At 39.2% G+C, this 20024-nt stretch overlaps 1 protein-coding gene across 2 annotated transcripts in view; it reads left to right on the top strand.

The window, feature by feature from the left end:
• The first annotated feature begins 862 nt into the window (after window positions 1-862).
• The window catches only part of TBC1D24 (TBC1 domain family member 24), a 30633-nt gene continuing 11471 nt past the window's right edge, over window positions 863-20024 (top strand). The window contains exons 1-3 of one of the 2 annotated variants that reach the window (XM_085307004.1): window positions 863-927; window positions 14122-15157; window positions 17098-17115. In XM_085307004.1, coding sequence (XP_085163130.1) covers window positions 14199-15157; window positions 17098-17115 — 977 coding nt within the window. In that variant the 5' untranslated portion in view covers window positions 863-927; window positions 14122-14198. The remainder of the gene's footprint in view (window positions 928-14121; window positions 15158-17097; window positions 17116-20024) is intronic. The other variant, XM_085307005.1, reaches the window with a different exon arrangement.

Here is a 20024-nt window from a genome sequence, read left to right as displayed (position 1 = left end):
GCTTCTTTTAGATTGTAAACACTCTGGGTAAAGGATTTGTTATCTGTTTGGCAAGAGCCTGCCTTACTAAGTTGTGTACATTTACAACGCCATATAAAAGATTACTGCTTTATTAGTCACTTAAGCATTCCTAGTTAATAATCTTTAATGTGGCAGTTATTTATGTAGTCGTAAACAGAACGCTGTTGCCAAGTCAAGTCAAATAAACACTATGGAAGTCCTTCATATTTAAAATGAACTGATTTCTGTTCCAGCCATTTCGGGCTTTGCAGAAAAACAAGCACTTCGTTACTAGGCACTAAGCCACTCAGACCTTTAAGCATCCCTAAAATAACGTTTATACCTAATATTCGCACCGAGCTTTCCATCTGAGGACACCAAAGTCTACTGCAAGGCTGGCAAATAGCGCTCTCCAATTTACAGATGAGGAAGGAAAGTTCCCCCCACCGTGACGCCCCTCCGCCGAGCCCCCACGGCGCCCCTCGACAGCTCGCAGCTCCCCTCACTCCCCCCCACCTCCCGCCCCCCTCACAGCTCCCCTCGCGGGCCTGGCGCATCACGCCACGCACCCCCGCCAGCGACGCCCACCGGCCCCCCCCCGGGCTCTGCAGCACCCACGCCCGCTGCCCGCACAGGGCACGGCTCAGGACAGCCCCACCCGCCCCCCTTGCCAGTGCCGGCCCAGCCTGAAGCCCCGCACGGCCCCACGCCCAGAAGAAACATCTGCAACGCTCCCGCACCGCCCCCCCCCCGGCCATGCCCATCGGGCGCGTGCGCACGCCGTTCCCGCCACCGGCCTCGCGTTTTGCGCATGCGCAGAGCCCGGTCTGCCCCCTCCTCCCCCCCCCCCCGCTGGGGCACGAGCCGGCGGCGGCGCGCGTGCGCGGGAGCGCGCGGGCCTGACAGGAGCCGCGGGAGCGCGGCGGGGTAAGGGCGGCGGCGGCGGAGCGAAGTGGGGTGGGAGGAGGTTCGGGCGGCCCAGGGGCCCCGGGGGAGCGCGCTCCCCGTTGGTGGTGGACATCGAGGGCGGCCGGGGGGCGCGGCCGGCCGGCGGAGGGGCGCGCAGGCGGCGGCGGGCGGCTCTGCTGGGGCCGCGGCTCGCTGGGCGCTGCGAGGCCGCGGAGCGACGCGGGCTCCCGCGGCCACGCCGAAGGGAGCGGGCGCGGTGGCCGCGGCCGGCGCCGGCGGTGAGCGGGGCTGTGCTCGGGGGTACAGCCCGGGAGCGCGCAGCAGCCCCCCGCGGGCGGCGCCTTCGCGTCGGCGAGCGGCTCTGTCCTGAGAGTGCGCCCGTGTGCAGGTCGCGAGCAGAGTGCTTCAGCGGCTCTTAGTACCCGGCTGTTATTTCTGCCCTGCAAGTGATTATTTTTCCAGTGGTAGAATGTTAAAAAATGAAGTAAAATTTTGCACATATCAGCCTGGAAGAGTTAGCTCCTGCTTAGTACTTSAACTGTGCTAATAGGTTAGCTGATGATGCTTACTATGCTTTTCCTGCAAAATACCCGTAGTTACRTCAGCACAACACTGGCCTAATTTATGCAGCGCTACAGTAAAAAGATTGGGTTTGGATCCTTGGCGTGCTTTTATAGGTGTTTTAATGCCTATCGTAAATTATAGGTGGCAAACAGTGTGGTTCATCTCTTTCTGAAAGGGTTTCTTTTTCTGTTGTAACGATTATATTCTTCACTTATGTGCCATCAAGTTTGCTGAAAAACTGACTTTAAGAGACTTTAGCCTTTTAATTTATTCTAGTGTGTCTAGACTTCAGAAAGTATTTAAATRGCCTGTACGTGCTTTTTAATGTTAACGTGCAGGTTAATACTCTTTTTTTTTTTTCCTACAAAACATTTCAGGTCCTAGACCTAATGTGAAGATGAATCCTATGATTCCTGGTAGTGCTGATCTAAGTAAGCAGTTTACACTTGTTATTCCAGCTATTACTATTTAATGGGACAGTGTATATTCACATTCCAAAGTTTTGTTTTGCAGCTTCTCCCTTGAGTATTTTAAGACTTCTATTGGGAAAGTAAAATTATCTTACCAGTTTTCTTAATGTTAGTCTTTATTTAGGAATTGTTATTTGAAATATGTGTACAGCAGCTACTTAAGTAAAAGAATGTTATTGGTGGCCAGAATGTTATTTAATTTGATATCAGATTTAGGGTGCCTGCTATAATTTACCAAGATGGTCCTCAGCCTTTCTGGGCCTTCCAACAAGTGAGTAAACAACYGAGTGCATTTAACAAATTTAGTTACTCTAACCCCAGGCAGTGTCAGAAGGCATCAAGAGAACTTTCGATGTTGCGGGTACCAGCTTGGATTCTGCCCCAGATAATGTATAACAGATGAGGGGAGAAATAGGTGGTTCGATATGGAACTATATTATTTTCAAACTTTGTATTTTGAGGCTCAATTCCTAGAGCCATCCAAAAGTTTTTCTGAATTACAGGTAATCTCAACAGGACTGTCAAAGTATCCATGTCTATGCAGAGCACAGAAATACATGGTTCATGTTTGGGGCTCTGGAGTTCCCAGTTGTGAGGGTTTGCTTCTTTGTGCRATCACTAGTAGTTGGACAGAAATCTGTTGCAACAGTTTTCTAAGAGAGCTACTTTTCAGGGACAGCRCTGATAACTTAAGTTCAGGTGTTCCAGCAGCATTTTATATTAGCTGCTTGTTGCTTCYAAGCAATACATGATACTCTTGTCCTTTGTAATTTGCAAAATGGCAGTAGATAGTGTTGCACAATAACTGACTCTTTGGAATCTTTGTACTGAATGCCTTTTATAYCATTAATATTTGAAAATTTGCAGGTGTTTTTGTTGCCAGAACTTGAACACTTTCTGCTTCCCTTTATGCTGTTAATAATTAAAATGCTACCAAGTAAATGTTTGTMAAAGCTATCTGTGGACCCCTCCTGGAGATAAGTCTCTGCTCCTCCCAATCCTCTCCTCTTTTTACAGCCTTGATTTTCTCCCCTTGGTTGTCTATGTTCCTTCATTCTTTTAATTTGAAACCTCGAGACAGTCTCTCTCTCCCCTGTTTACCTTTGTCATTTGGTTTGTAAAGTAAACTGAAAAATGCTACTCGTACACTGRAATTAATGTATGCGTAAATTCAAGGCAGACAAACAAGCAAGTAGAGTAAACCAATGCATACYGCTCATGTCTCTCACTATCTCCAAAGCCAAGGTTACTGCAGTCTGATAATACTACCATGGCATTTGCTTAAATCATAAGTGCCTTTGCTTCAGCACTGAAGCTAGAATTAGGGACTAGCAAATTATTGGCGGCGGACCATAGAATTAGTTCTTGCTATTCTTCTAGCTCTTTAGAATACATTCTGCCTGACCTGCTAGGTTGGAGAGGCCATTAAAACTGCTTATGTAAGGTTATATGGATGCATACTGAGAAGCAGACAGGCATATTTTAGCATTTGAAAGAGAGAAATTGTGTTAGTGATCCAAAAGAAAAATAGCTATTTATTCTTCATCTCTATATAGCCTTGAATTGTGACTGAGATCTAAAGAACGTTTTCTTTAAATGTCTGGCATAATTATTTGAGCATGYCTTTATTGTCAAGTTTAACTGGAATATTCTGGTAGATTTTGCATAGTGTCTTGCAGAGGGGGGGCAGGGGGTTGTTTTGTAGTGTTTAGAGTTTATGTAAGCAATGCTGGTCTTTAGCCATTCAGTCCTTTTGTACTTGTCCAGGCAATCACGCGACCTTTCTGATATAAAAATAGACATAGTTAATTGCACTATATTAATGATTGACTTGCTTGCATTCCGTGTGTATTGATGGGAGTAAACGCTGGTGATGTTTAACTGCGRAATCAACTGCTTTAAATTGTCTAAGCAACCAAGTATCTCATGTGTTCTCCTCTTGTTTAAGCTGCTGGGATAAATGTTTCTCCTCCTTATTTTGCTCCAAAACAGCTACCTGGGCTTTAAAACATTCTCTCAACGGCCAACTGTTATTGATACCCACTCAACAAACTAATACAGATACAGACAGTTTATGAAATTTATTCTTAATGAGCATACTTCTGTGTGCTTAGTGCACATGCGGCTATGTTGTGTCAGCAAATAGGTATAACTTCTGTGTAGCTACATCAATACTGGATTAATTTGTGAAGAGTTTTTCAGGGGAAAAACATCTTGCAGAAGAAAGAACTCTTAAGTGCATGAACTTGCTGTAGTGACTTTATTTCACAATGAAGTAGAACTTTGTTGTCTCCAAATCTGCCAGGCTGAATATCATTTGTTTAGAACAAAAACCAACATTCATCAGATTGGTTATTACTTTAAGCTTTTTTTTTCCTACTAGGACACGGGACTGGTTTATTGACCACYACCAAGTTAGCTGATCTAAGCTTGTAGTCCACTGTATATCTYAGAATATAGATGTTTTTGTTTCAAAACTTGGAATCTAATATATAAAAAGAGAAGTATTGCAAGCTGCAGAACCAGTGTTCTGAAGTCCTCCWCCTATGCAGAAAATACCTCTCTCAAACAGTACTAGGAAAAACAATACTCTCCAGAGGTTGCCTGTTCAGTGTAGAATTTTGTTGTTTCTATAATTTCATAGACAAAACACTTTGTAACATTGAGTGAGAACTGTTGAGAAAAAACAAGCAATAGACTTTAGTGAGAACACTGGCTAAAAGTATTTATGACAAAGGTGCCACGAGCTGTAATTCCACCTTTGGTTTTAGAGACTGAAATGATTTGTTTGTATTGTAAGCAATTTAATAACATTAATGGTTAATTGACTGTTCCTCTCTGTTGTGAGGACATTTGTCCCCTTGTTCTTTATGCTGCAAATGGTTGGAAGCCAYACAGCACAGCCACTATCTTAAGGGTATGGAGGTATACTGCACAGCTAATGCTCTCTGCTGCATTGGTTTTAAGTCTTTTTTTTTTTCCCCTTTCTTCTCTCTCTTCCCCTCCATCAACAGACCCTGCAGTCTGTTGTAACACAAGTGAGTAACTCGTAAGATCTGTATGATGATGAGTTCCAAGGTAAGGATTAAAAAAGCACTTCAGTCTGATTTTTGTTTTGKTTTGGTTTTTTGGTAATATATCTTCACTGTGTGCAGAAATTATTTGTTTTTCCTTGAGGAAACAGGATTCTTGTAGTCCTGCTGCTGTGTGTCTCAACATGCCTCTAGGCCTGCGCCTCTAGCTTTCACTTTGAATCCATTGGCCTGTGTAGCAATATCCAACAGAGGAGTCAGCGTGTCAGGCATGTTGTTCCCTTAAGTTTACTTGAAATCACACATGGATAAAGATCACTATCCACCATGAATCCTTTCTTTGCATATCATGTATTCTGGCTCTTTAACTATCTTAATGACTGTCTAATGGAACTAGTCTTCCCAATGTTTTTCCCCAAACTTTGATGTTAAAAACCATCAACAATCCATCTGTTATAAATGCCATTTTATTTAAAATCATAATTGAGATAAAGCGTGACTAGTTTAGGATTCTACATTGTTAACTTTCTCAGCATAAAATGCTTTTTCTGTACTGTTTTTTGTCCCAGAGGAGGCTACCAACAGAAAAAAGTATTTTTGATTATGGATTTCTAAGTGAAATACTCTTTGCATACATGTTTTATTTACCTTACCATTCATTGCTGCTCCTTGCCTTTGGAAAGGCTACAGAAATAACTATCAAAATGAAGCAATATAATGTTCAAGATTTCTGAAATGCCATTGCTGGCATTCTTCCTGAATTAGGAGAATTAGATCCTCCTTTAATTGTAAGATGCACTTGGAAGTGCTTGGCGTTAGTGTCTGAGCCTTATTCAGTGTGTTGTTGTTTCAGGAGGGAGATTCTCTATTATTAGAGATAGTAGATTATTGAAGCTTTTCTGAGCAATCTTGGGAAAGGGGAGAAACCTGCAGGATTTTACTGAGGTGAAGAAAATAAATATCTTTATAAAATTACAGCTTTATTTTTGACACTTTCTTATGTTCACATGACTGTAAGTCAGCTTTTGTTTTCCAGAGAAAAACCTCTACCTTTGACACTCAGTGCAGAGAATAATAAAATAGCCTGAGATAATACAGTTTTCCTACTTCTCCTTTTTCAGCTGCCTGCTGAAGTTATGGAGACAGAAAAATTTAACCTGGCATGAACAGTGATAACTGCTGGTATGAATACAAGGTACCTTACCACTTGTTTACCACAAAGGGAAGGAATACATACACGCAATTTCCGTAGGCTTGCTGACTGATTTAGAACTTTTGTGCTAGTTATCCCAGGGTTACTGCTTTGTCTGCCCACTATCTAACTTAGGTATCCCTTAAGCACTCTGGGATTGACAGATTAAGGTTTTCTATATCCATATATTGCCCTGRGAGGTCTTAGAACAAATTAAACATGCCCTATCAATTAATTTAGCAGAAGAATTAAATTGACTTAAGTCTCTATACTGTTTGCACTGCTTTGATTACTTTAAAAAAAAAAGACAAAATCACATAACATTTGGTGACATCAGAAATCGAATTTGACTCGCTTCTTTAACAGACATTGAATGGCACAATTCATATTTTGAAACTATTAGAAGAGAGAATGCACAAGGTTCATTAATCTGGATACCCTTTTGAGGCATATGAGCATTGTAAAGAATCTGAATTTGACCATTAGTTTTAAGAAATTTAATGTGTTCGTATATACAAGAGGGCAAATTGAGACTATGATGAGCTAATCTTGCTTGTACGTCATTTGAACAACGAAGGCTTTCTTGCGGCCTGCAGACAAGGTCCCTAATCTTACGTGGCCTCCTGGTGAACGTAGGGCTCAATTCTACAAGATACTGTTTTAGGGAACAGGAAGATAAAAAAAGAAATGAACCCAGTTACAACATGGTATAGATCATGACTGGCAGATTTTTCAAGCTGTCTGAAGGAAAAAATATATATGGAACTTTGCAAAAGGGTGGGTTCATCTCCATAGAGCAGGTGGAATATTCCTCTGTCAGCATGATACCAACCAATACGGAGTCGAATGACAAGAGACTCCAGTTAGCTATGGAGCCCAAGTGTTCAAGTAGATTGTGGTTGCACAGGTGCATCACTGTCTGAAGACTGACTGTGTGAAGAATAGAAAGTTAATGCTTCATAGAGGAAAATGCTGGTCACACTGTTGTGATGTTCAGTCACAAAAACTAATGATGGTTTTTCTATGCTAAAAGATCCATAAATCTGAAATCTGTGAAATGCTTCTTGTCAAGTGTCCCTTTTAATAGCTTAGGCATGACTTTTTGTAGGATCTCAGAGTGTATCTTCTACTTATAAAATCTGTTTGTGTTTCCACTAATGCTGTCAGCTGCTGTCCTAGACATAATGAAACTCTAAACAAGTAAGAAATAAAACACGATTACATGAACTTCTGCAGAGATAGTTTGGGTAGGAGAAAGAGAAGTAAATCTTCATTCCACATAGACAAACGTTGATATTATGTCTGACAGGAGAACATTTCAAAGTATGGATGTTTAAAGATGTTTTTCTGTCATTAAATCTTTATTATCGATAAAGACCTAAAGCTTATGGACATCAGACTGACAGTTAACTTTCAATGCAAGAGAACAGAAAAGTGACTTGTTTTATTGCTTATGGATTTGCTGTCATATGGTAGAGCTTTCCACAAGTAGTTATGCTATATCCCTTTGGTTGTACATAAGATTATGCTCATAAATTTGTAAGAATATAAGCTGAGACATTCAGAAAAGAGAGAGGGCTAAAAATGAAGGCTGAAGATTACATATTTAGTGTTAAATTTTTACCCAAGCCAGAGTTTGCTACTGGAGACTTCTGTTTTTGATTACTTCCATTTTCAAAATGAAGGGAAGAAGAGCACAGTGTGAGAGAATTTTTTCAGTCTTACAACTTGCAGGAAATCAGGGGAAACACAAGCAATATCATAGGAAGAATATTGATTTGATTGTTCTATTTTTTTTAAAATTTCCCCAAAGAAAATTATGAATTGTCATTTTGGAGCGTTAAAACTAGGTGGACGATACTGCTGGCAGTTGTTTTGAATGGAATGAAATGTTTGGAGAAGAAATGGACCAGACTACTTAAGTATTTTCCATTTTTCAGTCTATGCTTAAATATTATAAATACTATAAAATAAAATATGGACTTAGAATTGCTTATATTTCAAACTTAATAGAAACTCTGAGAAAAGATTGTTATAACTTCCTGACCCCAACTTATTTGGCTCATTATAGAATTGGCTGAGTGTAGAATGTGAATATCTGCTGCTCTTCCGTTCCATTTTTGGAGTAGGAAGACTTAACTTTTCCACTTTCAGTACTGTTCTTTTCAACCAATTCACATAAAGAAAATCTTTCTAAACCTTCAAGAAGAAAATTAATTTGCATCTTCAGCGTTGTGTTTGTGTATGCGTCTGAGCATAAACTTCTACCCGTTCAGTGGCTGAACTTCGTCATCAGACATGCCTTTTTAGAATGGCACAGCTTTGGTTCTGAAATTCGTTGCTTATGTATACCTGGCATTAGTAGATAAAGAAATTATGGCAGTGTCCATCTATCTCATTAGCATTTATTGGTGGGATTGCAGGTATTAATTCTTGTTTCTTGGCTGAGAAATTGAATACGTTATGGAAAAAGTATGCTGTTGTGCATTTCTTCACAATTCTTGTTATAGTAGCTGTTGGATTTTTTTTTTTTAGTGCAATGTGTAAAATCTGTTGCTGCAATACAATTTTCTTTAAAAAGAAAAATGAAATTCTCTCATTTTTATTAATTATTCCTCCTTTTTGTTATGATACAGGCAGGACAAATGCTCCTGATCTATACCTTTGATAAAATTTACTGTTCTGTATCTTCCTACAATGTTTCTCTCTTCAGCCTTCTTTCTCCCCTTTCATAATAGCAATTTCTTTTCTTTTTTTTCATAAAAGATTTTTTTTTCAGGCCTTTATCTTGATTTTTTAATTAATTTTTTATTTCTACAGTATCTTTCCATGATCATTGTATCAACACTTACTGAGCCACAGAAGTGTTTGTGTCAGCTCAGGACATCGAATAGGAATGAGAGGATGATGCTTTCTGTTAAAGCATTTGCAGATATGAGGCATATAGATTCTCTTAAGTTACTGCCAGTTATCTAAGCACTGAAGAACTAAATAGCTCATTTTGTTTTTGAACTTTTGACTCTAATTAATTGCATGATAGATTCACAGTTAATTAAAAGACTATATTTAAGAAGGCAATAGTACTTTCCTGGGAATATAAGCACAGCGTTCTAAGGCAAGTTTTCTATCAGTCCTTCATATACAACTACAACATCTCAAGAGAAATCATCTAAGTGCTTGAAATGGTTTGCCCTGTATCAGTCTTTATCAGTTACTCACCGAAATGAGAGGTGAATACTTATTTTGGTTCAATAGGTTTCTAGACTTTGTCCCAAAGGAACGTAGAAAAACTGTGGGAAACAAAATAACTAATCCCCTACTGTTATTGATAAACTAGTAGTAGAACGATATCCAGAGCTGTATTCCTGAAGCTGACCTGGAGTCCAGCTGTTGCTGTACACAATGCCTGGAGCRATTTATAAAGCAATCGAACTGCATTTAACCTCATTAAGGCAATTCATCGAACTCTTGTGTACTCTACTGAAAGRGATCATCATGCTGAAATATGTCAACATCATCGAGATTGCTCTCCTGCACAAGATGAGCTGGTTGCATTCAGTTGGTTTTAGTGCTCAATGGTGTGCTTGAGTTTAGCTCTGACGCAGTTTTGCTAAATGAATTGCACCACGGGTCGTAACTGAAGCTGTGAAGGTAATAAAGTATGTTCCTGGTTTGTAGCAGGGGGAGGGGAACACAGTGCTATGAAATGCTATTTTCAGATCTATATAGCAGAGACATCAGGGTATGCTCCTATGAATCTAGATTCAGAGAAAACTGCAGGATGCACTGAAGTATTGAGGAAGAAAAGAGTAACTGTCTATTAGCTGTCCTTTTCTGCAGTATTATGATGTCTTTACATTGCTTTTTTTTTTTTTTTTAATCAGATTTTTTGGTTTATAAAGCAGATATCTCGGACATGATTCAGTATTCTCCAAGGATGTGAAATCATCTGCTCAGAGTTTTAGGTTTAGTTTTCTTTTATTGAGGTGAGGGCTGATAGCTGGTAATCTTTGAGGAAGCAGTTTTTGATTATTTGCATGTGTGCCTTCAGCACACATGAGCTCAAGTCCACTTTTATAACCTGGTCGTACTTTTTCTCTTGCTACATCACTACTTCCGCATGTAAACAATAAACGATCCGCGGCAGCTTTGAGAGGTTAGTAATAGTCTTTATTTGTAGGGCAAGAAAAGAAAACATTTGCTTTCTGTTGGCACGCTGTAAAAATGCATACCAAAAGTTCAGTGATCAGTGTCTACCTGTATTTCTACAGTACATATCTAAGTATCTTAATAAGCTATTTTAATAGTTAATAAGCTAAATTAAGTATCTTAATGAGCTATTAACCTGTTGTCAAACTTTCAGAAGGTAGTTGCAAGGATACTTGAATATGGAACAAGTTTATCATGACTAAAAACTGTATTTTGAGTTTTAAGGGGACTATTTTATGTTTCTTAACAGCAGTATCAAATCACATAAACTTCTTAGGCTTTAGTCAAAATTGGAATCTATTTTTGAAAAGTTCATAATGTAGTTATTTCCTTACTGTGGATGTGTGTACTCTGGATTTGGAAGAAATAATTGTGCTCTGGAATAGATGTAATTCATATATTTCAATTTGATAATTCCTGGATTTTTGAAAGCAAAAACTGATTATCTTAATGAACTGTACTAAAAATTGATTATTTCTGTGATTGAAATGTTGAATTATTTTCTTCAATGAAGCTAATTTATGATTCGGATTTCTTTTTTTTTCTTCTCTCTTGTACGGATKTATTTTTGGATACTTTCAAGTTTTTTCTTCACAAGCAGTCTATGACTTCTGGTTGTCATACTCTACTTCACTGCTATGTTTTGCACAGATTCAGCATAGTTCTCGGACATCTTCTGAAAGTAGCCCAAATGACAATGGAAAGACCTAAAGAGACTGGAATGGAAAATGTGGCTGCACTAGCAAGCTAAATATTTCCTAAACTCTTTCAGTTGCTGACTTGAAAACATGCCAGTGTCAGTTGCCTTGGTCATTGCCTGGTTTGAATTTTAATGATTATTTGTTTGCTTCATAGTTTAAACTTAACCTTGAAAAAAATCTGATGCATATTTTGTAGCTATTTTTGACATATTTTCAACATATATTTTGTAGTTCTAATTCTCTCTTTTGGGGGGGTTGGAGTTTGGGATTTTTTTGTTTCCTTTTTTTTGTTTTCTTTTATTTCTTCTTTTACAGTTCCTTTATACTTATGTTCTCACAGCACAGGTACTTTAAAACATTTCAGTTCTATGTAATTCAGATACTGATCCATCTTGCTAGAGGTTATGTGCCAGAATATGGTGCTAAATCCTCCATCAGCAGGAGGGAAGGAGACTTGTTGCAATGAGGAGGTAGAAATGAGTTTCAGTGCCTCTCCTGAACCGTATCTTTGTGCAAACAGTTTGTTCTGAAGTGTGGTTTGTTTGATTTTTTTTTTCTCTTCTGGCTGTGTCATGTCCCCCTCTTCATACGGGAGAGCTGAGTAGTCTAGATGAGGGTGGGAGTTCTGGTGGACATGCACCCTTACGCAGCCGTCCATCTCTTTCTTTGCTCCATAACTGGCATGCCAACCTCCAGGCCCTCCAAACGTGATAAGCAGTACTGTCTGCTTGCTCCCCTATGATAAGAGAGGTTGGTGGAGACAGGCCGTTTGCTGCTGAACCTGAGAAAGCCTTTGTTGCCCTCCATCTCCTGTCCCTGTCAGCTCAAAGTAAATGTTACTATTTATGTGATTGCCAGAAGAGAAAGAAATTTATGGAAAGAGGGGTGAAGAAAGATAAAGAAGTAGTAGTAGGAGGAGGAGACATAGGCTAGCCGGGACTTTCCTGAAGTTTCTTAGGCTCTTCTCCTCTGGCAAGTAAATACTCCCAGTTCGAGAGCTGCTGGCTTAAAGTAGCTGTCTGGCCCAGTATGAGTGGTTATGCATCATTACGCTGAAGCACACTAATTCTGTTGGTTTTGCAGGTACATTTAAGAGCTGGTCATGCTCTGGCAGCCTTGGCAATGCCCCTTTCTTTGCTGTCATCTGTTCTTGTAGCACCTAGAGCTTTGAATAGCCTAAGCAGCCAGACCCACCTGTGCACCCAGCAGGTTTTCCAAGTCAAAGTGTAAACTCTAATCCAAAATTCTTGTAGCCTAATTTCCTTACCATAGCCACTGGCTTTGGTAAGCTGGYTGAGGAATATATACTAATCTAATTCATTAATTTCTAGAATCAGCAGTAATTTCCAGGGGGAAAAATAACTCGCGTAACCTCTAAGTATGCCTCTGATTCTGAATGAGAGCTAAAATTATGTGGAAGAGAGAGCAGAAAGTTTACAGGAAAAAAGACATCCAAGGGCTGCAATGGGCTAGCATCCTACCATGATTGTCTCTGCRTATCCTGAGGAGATGCTCTCAGTTCAAACTGAGAGGCGTCTTTTTCAAAATATCATAAGAAATCCTACTYCCACAATTAAGGTGGGAACAACATGTTGCCTTCTTTAATTACAGGCTGAGAATTAATTTCAGACATTGAAGTATACAAGAAAAATGTTTACCATTTCTCTATTGTTCTTACATGTTACAAAGACAACCCGAAAGGCATCTTTTTAATACAAAAATATGAAATATATGAAAGTGAAGATCTGTCTTTAAGCCTTTGCTGAAAGGCACCTCTGTGTTGCTGCCAAGCTTTTAAAAGAAGAGTTAAAATTTAAATTTTACCATATGGTTTCAAAATGCCCAGATTAATATTTAGCCAGCATCTAAAACTATCTGGATTAAATGTATTGTTGTCCAAGCTAATACTAACTGTATGTTTGTGCAACTCTGCCTACTTAAGACAAAATGTTTGTTTTATTTTCCCAGTARCAAAGTAGGGAGAAAGAGTCATCTGCCTTGGTTAAAAAAAAAAAAATACCATACTTGGAAGTGTTAAGGTTCACTGCATCAGCTGAGATGTGATGTTGTGTGAGTTGTGTGAGTGACAACTGAAGCTTTTTGGAAACGCTGTAATTGTTTCTGTTACTTTAACCTTTGTACAAAACAGCTTGATGGGACTGTTGTATGTGATAGGGATTGTTTACTTTTGCGGCATCAATAGCCATGCGCGTTCCTAGCTTTAACCCAGCACTAAAGATACATTGATGAAGGTTGCAGCACTGGGCAATCCAGTTGTTTGTCCCCTTCTAGTTTTGCACCAACTTGATTAAAACTAATAGAAGTATGGGTAACAGTGTTGCAGTCATGCTGTGTTTGCTAGGACACAGATGTACTTTGACATGAGATTCAGCTAATAAATTGTGTAAACATGTCGTTTGGGAAATTAAGAGACTAGGACCTGGACCTTCAACTCTTGTTCCTACTGCACTGGACTGCATGTTTAAAAATCCTCTAATGTTGATGAGAGCAGGCCCTCTAGAGGCTGATTTGATCATAGACTTCCATGCAAGTTCAGAACCACAAGTATAGTGCAGTATGTGAGAAAATGAGGAAGCGGTTTCCTAAGGGTGTTTTAAGCTGATCCAATCCTGTACTGTCATCAGAAAGGCTGGTGCTGCCTAGCAGTYGTCTTTTTGCTGACACTAGCATTGATCTGTACATCTCACTGATGCAGCAGAAAAGAAAAATTGTACCACATCAGCAAACTGATCTCTGTGGCTGTGTGACCACAAGAGAAAATTCACTTCCTGTTRCGATGTCCAGAGGAACTACATCTGGCTTGCCATTGGTAAACTACTTCGGTATGAGTTCTTGACGAGTATGTAATGAAAACAGAAATAAAGTTTGTGGTTCTGTCTTTGGGTTTTTTAAAGGCATGCCTCTAACATTTTTTGCTTTGGAAAACARTCTTGGCAGTGCAGGAAAAAGCTGAATGTATGTGTTTGTAAAGATTATCTGTTATTTAAATATCTGATTATTTATTTTTCCTTTCCCTCTTGCAGGAGAAGCTGCRAGTCATTTAATGACTAGATAAGGTCTCCATTCTCATGATTTTTTCTCATATGCTTTTCCTGGAGCCATGGATGAATACAACCGCTTTGTGGATTGGGAGAAAATGGATGTTACTGTCCAGAGCCAAGACCCAAAGGAGCTAACTTGCACAGAATTCCAGGAGCTCAAACAGCTGGCCCGGCAGGGCTACTGGGCCAAGAACCACTCGTTGAGAGCCAAAGTGTACCACAAACTAATTAACAATATCCCATGCCGCACAGTGACTCCAGATGCAAATGTGTACCGGGACATTGTTGTGAAGATCATTGGAAAACGTAACAGTGTCTCCCTTCCACTGCCAGAGTTTGTGGATGACAGCCTGGTTCCTACTTACTGCTTGAATGCAGAAGGCATTGGGGCAGTCAGGAAGATAATACTGTGCATTGCAAACCAGTTCCCAGACATATCATTTTGTCCAGCGCTGCCCTCTGTGACAGCTCTGCTCCTCCACTACAGCAAAGATGAGGCAGAGTGCTTCGAAAAGGTTTGTCGCATCCTTGCTTGCAATGATCCATCTAAGCGACTCATTGATCAGACGTTCTTAGCTTTTGAATCCTCCTGCATGACCTTTGGTGACCTGGTTAACAAGTACTGTCAGGCAGCACATAAGCTAATGGTGGCAGTGTCTGAGGATGTTTTGGAAGTATACTCTGACTGGCAACGTTGGCTCTTTGGAGAACTGCCCATGGTATACATTGTGCGGGTCTTTGATGTGTTTYTGGTGGAGGGCTACAAGGTTCTTTATCGTGTTGCACTGGCTCTTCTGAAATTCTTTCACAAAGTCAGAGCTGGGCAGCCCATGGAGTCCGACAGCGTACAGCAGGATATTCGATCTTTTGTGAGAGACATTGCCAAGTCAGTGTCCCCAGAGAGGCTTTTGGAAAAAGCTTTTGCTATCCGGCTTTTCTCACGGAAGGAGATCCAGCTCCTGCAGATGGCCAATGAGAAGGCTTTACAACAGAAGGGCATCACGGTCAAACAGAAAAGGTAGGGCTCTCCCAAATCCTACAGGCAGTCTCTTTGAGTCATCTCCAAGAAAATAAGATCATGAGTTGGGATGAGTGCGCATCATTGTTGCGATGAGTGCCCAGTCAGTTCTGGGTGATTGGTGGGGAAGGGGAAGAGTTCTGCTGATGTGTGCTGGTATCTCCTCTGATTCTTTTGCTCTGTCGACTTGATTAGAAGAAGTCAGGAGCCCCAATATTACGTGTTGGTGGGATCGTAGCTAGAAGTGTAACTTAACTGTTATGACACAGGATAAATGAAGCAGCATCTCATAGCTTACTTGGTAATGAATTTGTAACTACTTTTTATAGGTACCTGTTCACTGCAAGAATTGTATCACAAAACTGTCATTCACAAGCTGTTTTTAAGCTTGAAAGCATTTTAGTAAGAGTGGAAAAACACCATAACTTGGAAGAGTAATGCCTAAATAAATGTGAAAGTAATTCTTAAATATGAGACTGCTTGTAGAAAACTTCAATTTCATGCTGTCCAATATTCTAAATTTTACAGTTTCTTTACTGTAAGTAGGCAAACACTGTCCTGGAGTGTGGACATAGCTCAGGAGCTATTTCAGTAGAGTAAGGAAGAAATAAGCAAGTCTTATTTACAGGTTACTTTTGAAAGTCACTTGACTGAAAGCCTCCCAAAAATCAATGATATAAAAATTATATATAATTACAGATAGGGGCTGGTTTACTTGTGACAAACAGGTACATATACTAATATAAATAATGATTTTGGAAGATCCCTGAAACAGAAGAGTAGGGATATTGAGGGACAAAAGATGATTGTATAACCAGGATTTCTTTTCAGATAGGGGGAGGAAAATTCAACCATGAAACTAGTGACATTGTRGTCTAGTGTGGTAGTAAAATATGTAATAGTAAAAGCTATGTTTGGCTTTTAGTAAATAGTAAAAGCTACATGGCTAAGAGACTTCCCCATGTGTATAGAAAAGGCAGCAATGTATTAATCTAAAAATGAGTATCTTGCAAAGTCCAAATGTATGTGCAGTTAAATACTGGAATTGTAGTCACATTTTATTTCTTTTGAGATCTTCTATGACAACAGAAAACTTCTCCCAATATTTTTGAAATCATTTTTGAAAGTTCAGAAGTTTTGCTAGCTGTCCTGGTCTCTGAAAGGAAGATATCTTCTAGAAGTCTGCTGGGGTCAGTAAGTGTGATACCTGGAACTTAGCAATTTCAAGGGACTTTTTTTTTCTCTAAATTTGTAAAAATCAAAGGATCTCGGCCAATGATGTGTTAAGACCTCACAGCCARTTAAGTTGCTGAGTTAGTCACAGTAGTTTGACAGACATCCCAAGGGTATTGAAGTATAAACTTGTCATAATTTGACCTATTAAGTAACATGAATGTTAGCTGACACTTGTACATGTACAATGTTGTCCACGAAGTTCTTGCTCTTTCCTCRCTGCTTATTTTTGGAATCACAATTTAGTTTGATTTGCTTGTATTTTACCCTGCTTGTTCAGGGTAAAAGACACAGTTTTGTCAGTCTTAAATACAAATTTGGATCTCGATGCAGACAGCAGTGAGTATGTCAGGCGTGAGCTTTCTCAAAATGCTCAACAAAAAGCTAATTCCATTGCCCATGTGTGTGTGGCCTRTGAAAAAAGATGAATAATTTCCCAGATACCTCTGACCAGGTAGCAAAAAGGGAGAAAAAAAAAGATAAGGAGGGAATATTTCAACGTATCTTTTCTCTCTCTTTTTTTTTTTTTTCCTCCCCTTTTTCTTGGTGATTCAAATCAAACCTTACTCTGTTTCTCTCCAGGCTCCTCTCRTTCACTTTGTTGCGGATGTAGGAAATCACTGATCTTTTCGTGTCTTTTTTTGTCTTTCTCCTTATACGTTCTCCTTCTGTCAATTCCGTACCCACTGCACCCCTCCCGTTTGCAGTGTTGCATCTCCTAAAAGGTAGGTTAAARCACTTGAATCTATGCACTTTGTTCATTCTTTTTCTGTCTTTGCTTGGCTGATTATTTTTTCCAAGGCTGTCATTATTTCTAATGCTGGGGCAACAGAAGCAGGACAGCAATTGTAGCATCCAATTGCTGTGTAACTATCTCTTGAATATATTCTTGCGAAGTTAGTTCAAAGCACCTGCAAAGTTGTAAAATAAGGATTCATGGATGGGCCCAGCTAGTCAGCAGAGTACTTTCATATAATAATATAGGCCTACTTTTTCCAGAATGAAAAAGCTTAGTGTTAGTGATAGGATTTAGGTCTGCCGTTCACTGGGGGGAAAAAAGCATTCTTTTTCTGGAAATATCTCACGTAACATGTAAAGTTCAGAGAACTATTAGGTGCTGGCCCACATCCAGACCTRGTATGTGCTGTTGCAATGGCTGTAACGAACATGCTCTTTTTTTTTTCCTGTACACACTTTTTGTAGTTATTTGCAAAGATATTGGACTGAACCCAATTTGGCACACTTCTAAAAATGGCTTGCCTCTGTTTATACAASATTACATTTGTATTTGCATAGGTAGGGTTTTTTAAGAGGAAAGAGGACAGACTTTTTTTCTTCTATGTAGCAAAGGTCAATTACTCAGCTATAGAGCATTAATGGTTAATGAAGTCATTCATCAAGTTGTGGTCTGAAAAGCAAATCTTAAAGAACAAAAACCAGTGGACTGTGATTCTTGATAAGCAGAGGACCTAGAAAGAAGAAACAACACTGGCCTGTGAGTATTGATCATCACAGATGTGTGAGTCTAAATTCCAATGCCTTTGAGACAATCTTTCAGCTTTGTTGCGGGTGCCCTGAGTTAACTTTAGTGAGAGATGCACACTAACAATTGTACTAACTTAYCAAAATTTTGAATTAATTTTCTCATGTTTTAATGTGCAAAAGATCTCCCTAAGGAGCAACTTATCAAAATATGTTTCATATCATGTTCAGTATGCTAAGGATTTTACCTCCAATAAATTATCTGGCTGTTAATTCCAGCTAGTCAGATCTTCAAAGTTCATGTATTACTTTACCCTTGTTACCAGATTTTGAAAGCAGCAGAAAGCCTTGAATGTTAAGTAGCACACAGTTTGGGTTTGATGGGACTGATGTAGATACAGGATGTCTGTTGACACTGGTCTGAGCACAAAATCAAGTTTCAGGTTTAAACACCTACAGCTGTGATTTAGAATTGAGAAACATGTGACTTCTGCCATGCATTTGTGTCCTAACTCAAATTATAATGGATTTTAAAGCTTATGCCGAGCCTGTAAGAACTGATCCGAAACAAAGGTAAGCAAAAAAGTCATTCAGAGATTTGTATCTTGAAGTATATTTGTTAATTTTCTTGTGATACATACAAAGCACATCCACTGCAACAGCTGATACCGTATGCCAAAGTTGGCTTTATCATCAGGATCTTTGAGGTTTCCTGTATCTGTAAAAACAATATTCCTACTAAAATAGCCAATAAACTGTTGTTAAATATCTAAATTGTGCTGCTTTCTAATACAGTAATAAAGATTTCCCTTCGGCATAAAAACAATTGAATGTGTGTTTTCAACATCAGCCATCAATAGAAAATGCAGATCCCAGTGAGCTAACATGAAGAATTAAGAAAATCCTAATGGAGGATAAAATCTTAATTAAATTTATGCAATTCTAGTAGCAGTTTTGCTCAGCGGACAATGTAAGGCAGTGCTAATCCAAATTCAGTAGTCTTTCAAACTACAAATTTTTGTGACATGACCCTGAAAGACTCCTGGTGGTGTTGAAGGCTAATCTTCATTTCCAGCAACCAAAAACTCTTTTACTTGCTCAATTTGTGCACTGATCATTACCACTYGTTTACTATGTTGAAAGTCAGCTGCCCCATTGAAGTAGATGGCTTTCAATAAGAAATAAAGCCAAAAATGAGAGATGACTATAGGTTGGCTATTTGTAACTCTAATTGCAAATTCCTGAAAACAGCGAAACCTGTTTCCTAACAAAAATCAAAGAGTTTGGATTTGAGGGGACTGATGTAGGTGCTGGCTGGCTGTTGACACTGGTTTCAACACAGGATCACATTTCAGTGTTAAACACCTCCAGCTGTGATTTATGACTKGAAATAACAGATCATTTTATTTCTAATCCTCCAGTCAAGCTACAGTCTAGGTTTTACTGACAGAATTGTGATGTTAAATATAAAATGATTCACAATAATTCTCAAGAGACAAGAATTTCATCCCTTGAATAGTTTTCCTTTTAAATGGCCAGTGTGAGGCTAAGCATTTTTTAGTAAACCAGAAAGATGTGTTTGTAAATATTGATAACCTACCATCCTGTAAAGGTTGTAGGCAGGCCCAYGGTGCTAAAAGAGAAGTTTAAATAGGTTGCTGCTGAAACACAGGGTTAGAGTAAGGTTTTATTAGGAAAAAGTCCTTACCACAGCAGTTTGGAGGAGGAACAGAGACCAAAAAAAAGAAAAAAAGAAAAAATAAAGAAAGAAAAAAGGTACACTGAAGTTGAGAGCCTTTTGAGAGCAAGTACTTAATTTTAGTACTTCAATAAATCTACGTAAGCGTGAAAAAAGTACTGATATAAAATGCAAATGATGAGCCTGAGACTTGTTTGTTTAAGGTTTAGCAACTATGTTTAAAGCTGTTTTAATAATATTTGTTACTAACTTTTAGCTTATCTATCCCTTTTTTTTTCCTTCAGAAATCCACTGTAATAAACTAGTTAAAAGCCTTGGATATGGTTTTTTTTAATCACTCAAATGTGAGACAAATCTAATTTCTGATGAACTAAAACCAAGGAATTGTTTCTCAGATCTGTTCCATAGCTCTGCCAGTCTTTAGCTGCAAACCAGGTAAGATAGGAAGGGCTG

The sequence above is a fragment of the Rhea americana genome, unplaced genomic scaffold (assembly GCF_003343005.1).
Source record: "Rhea americana isolate MKP2758 unplaced genomic scaffold, rheAme1 scaffold_250, whole genome shotgun sequence".
In the NCBI taxonomy this organism is placed as follows: Eukaryota; Metazoa; Chordata; class Aves; order Rheiformes; family Rheidae; genus Rhea; species Rhea americana.
The sequence above is the reverse complement of the archived record's forward strand: the minus strand, read 5'-3'. Positions and strand labels throughout refer to the sequence as shown.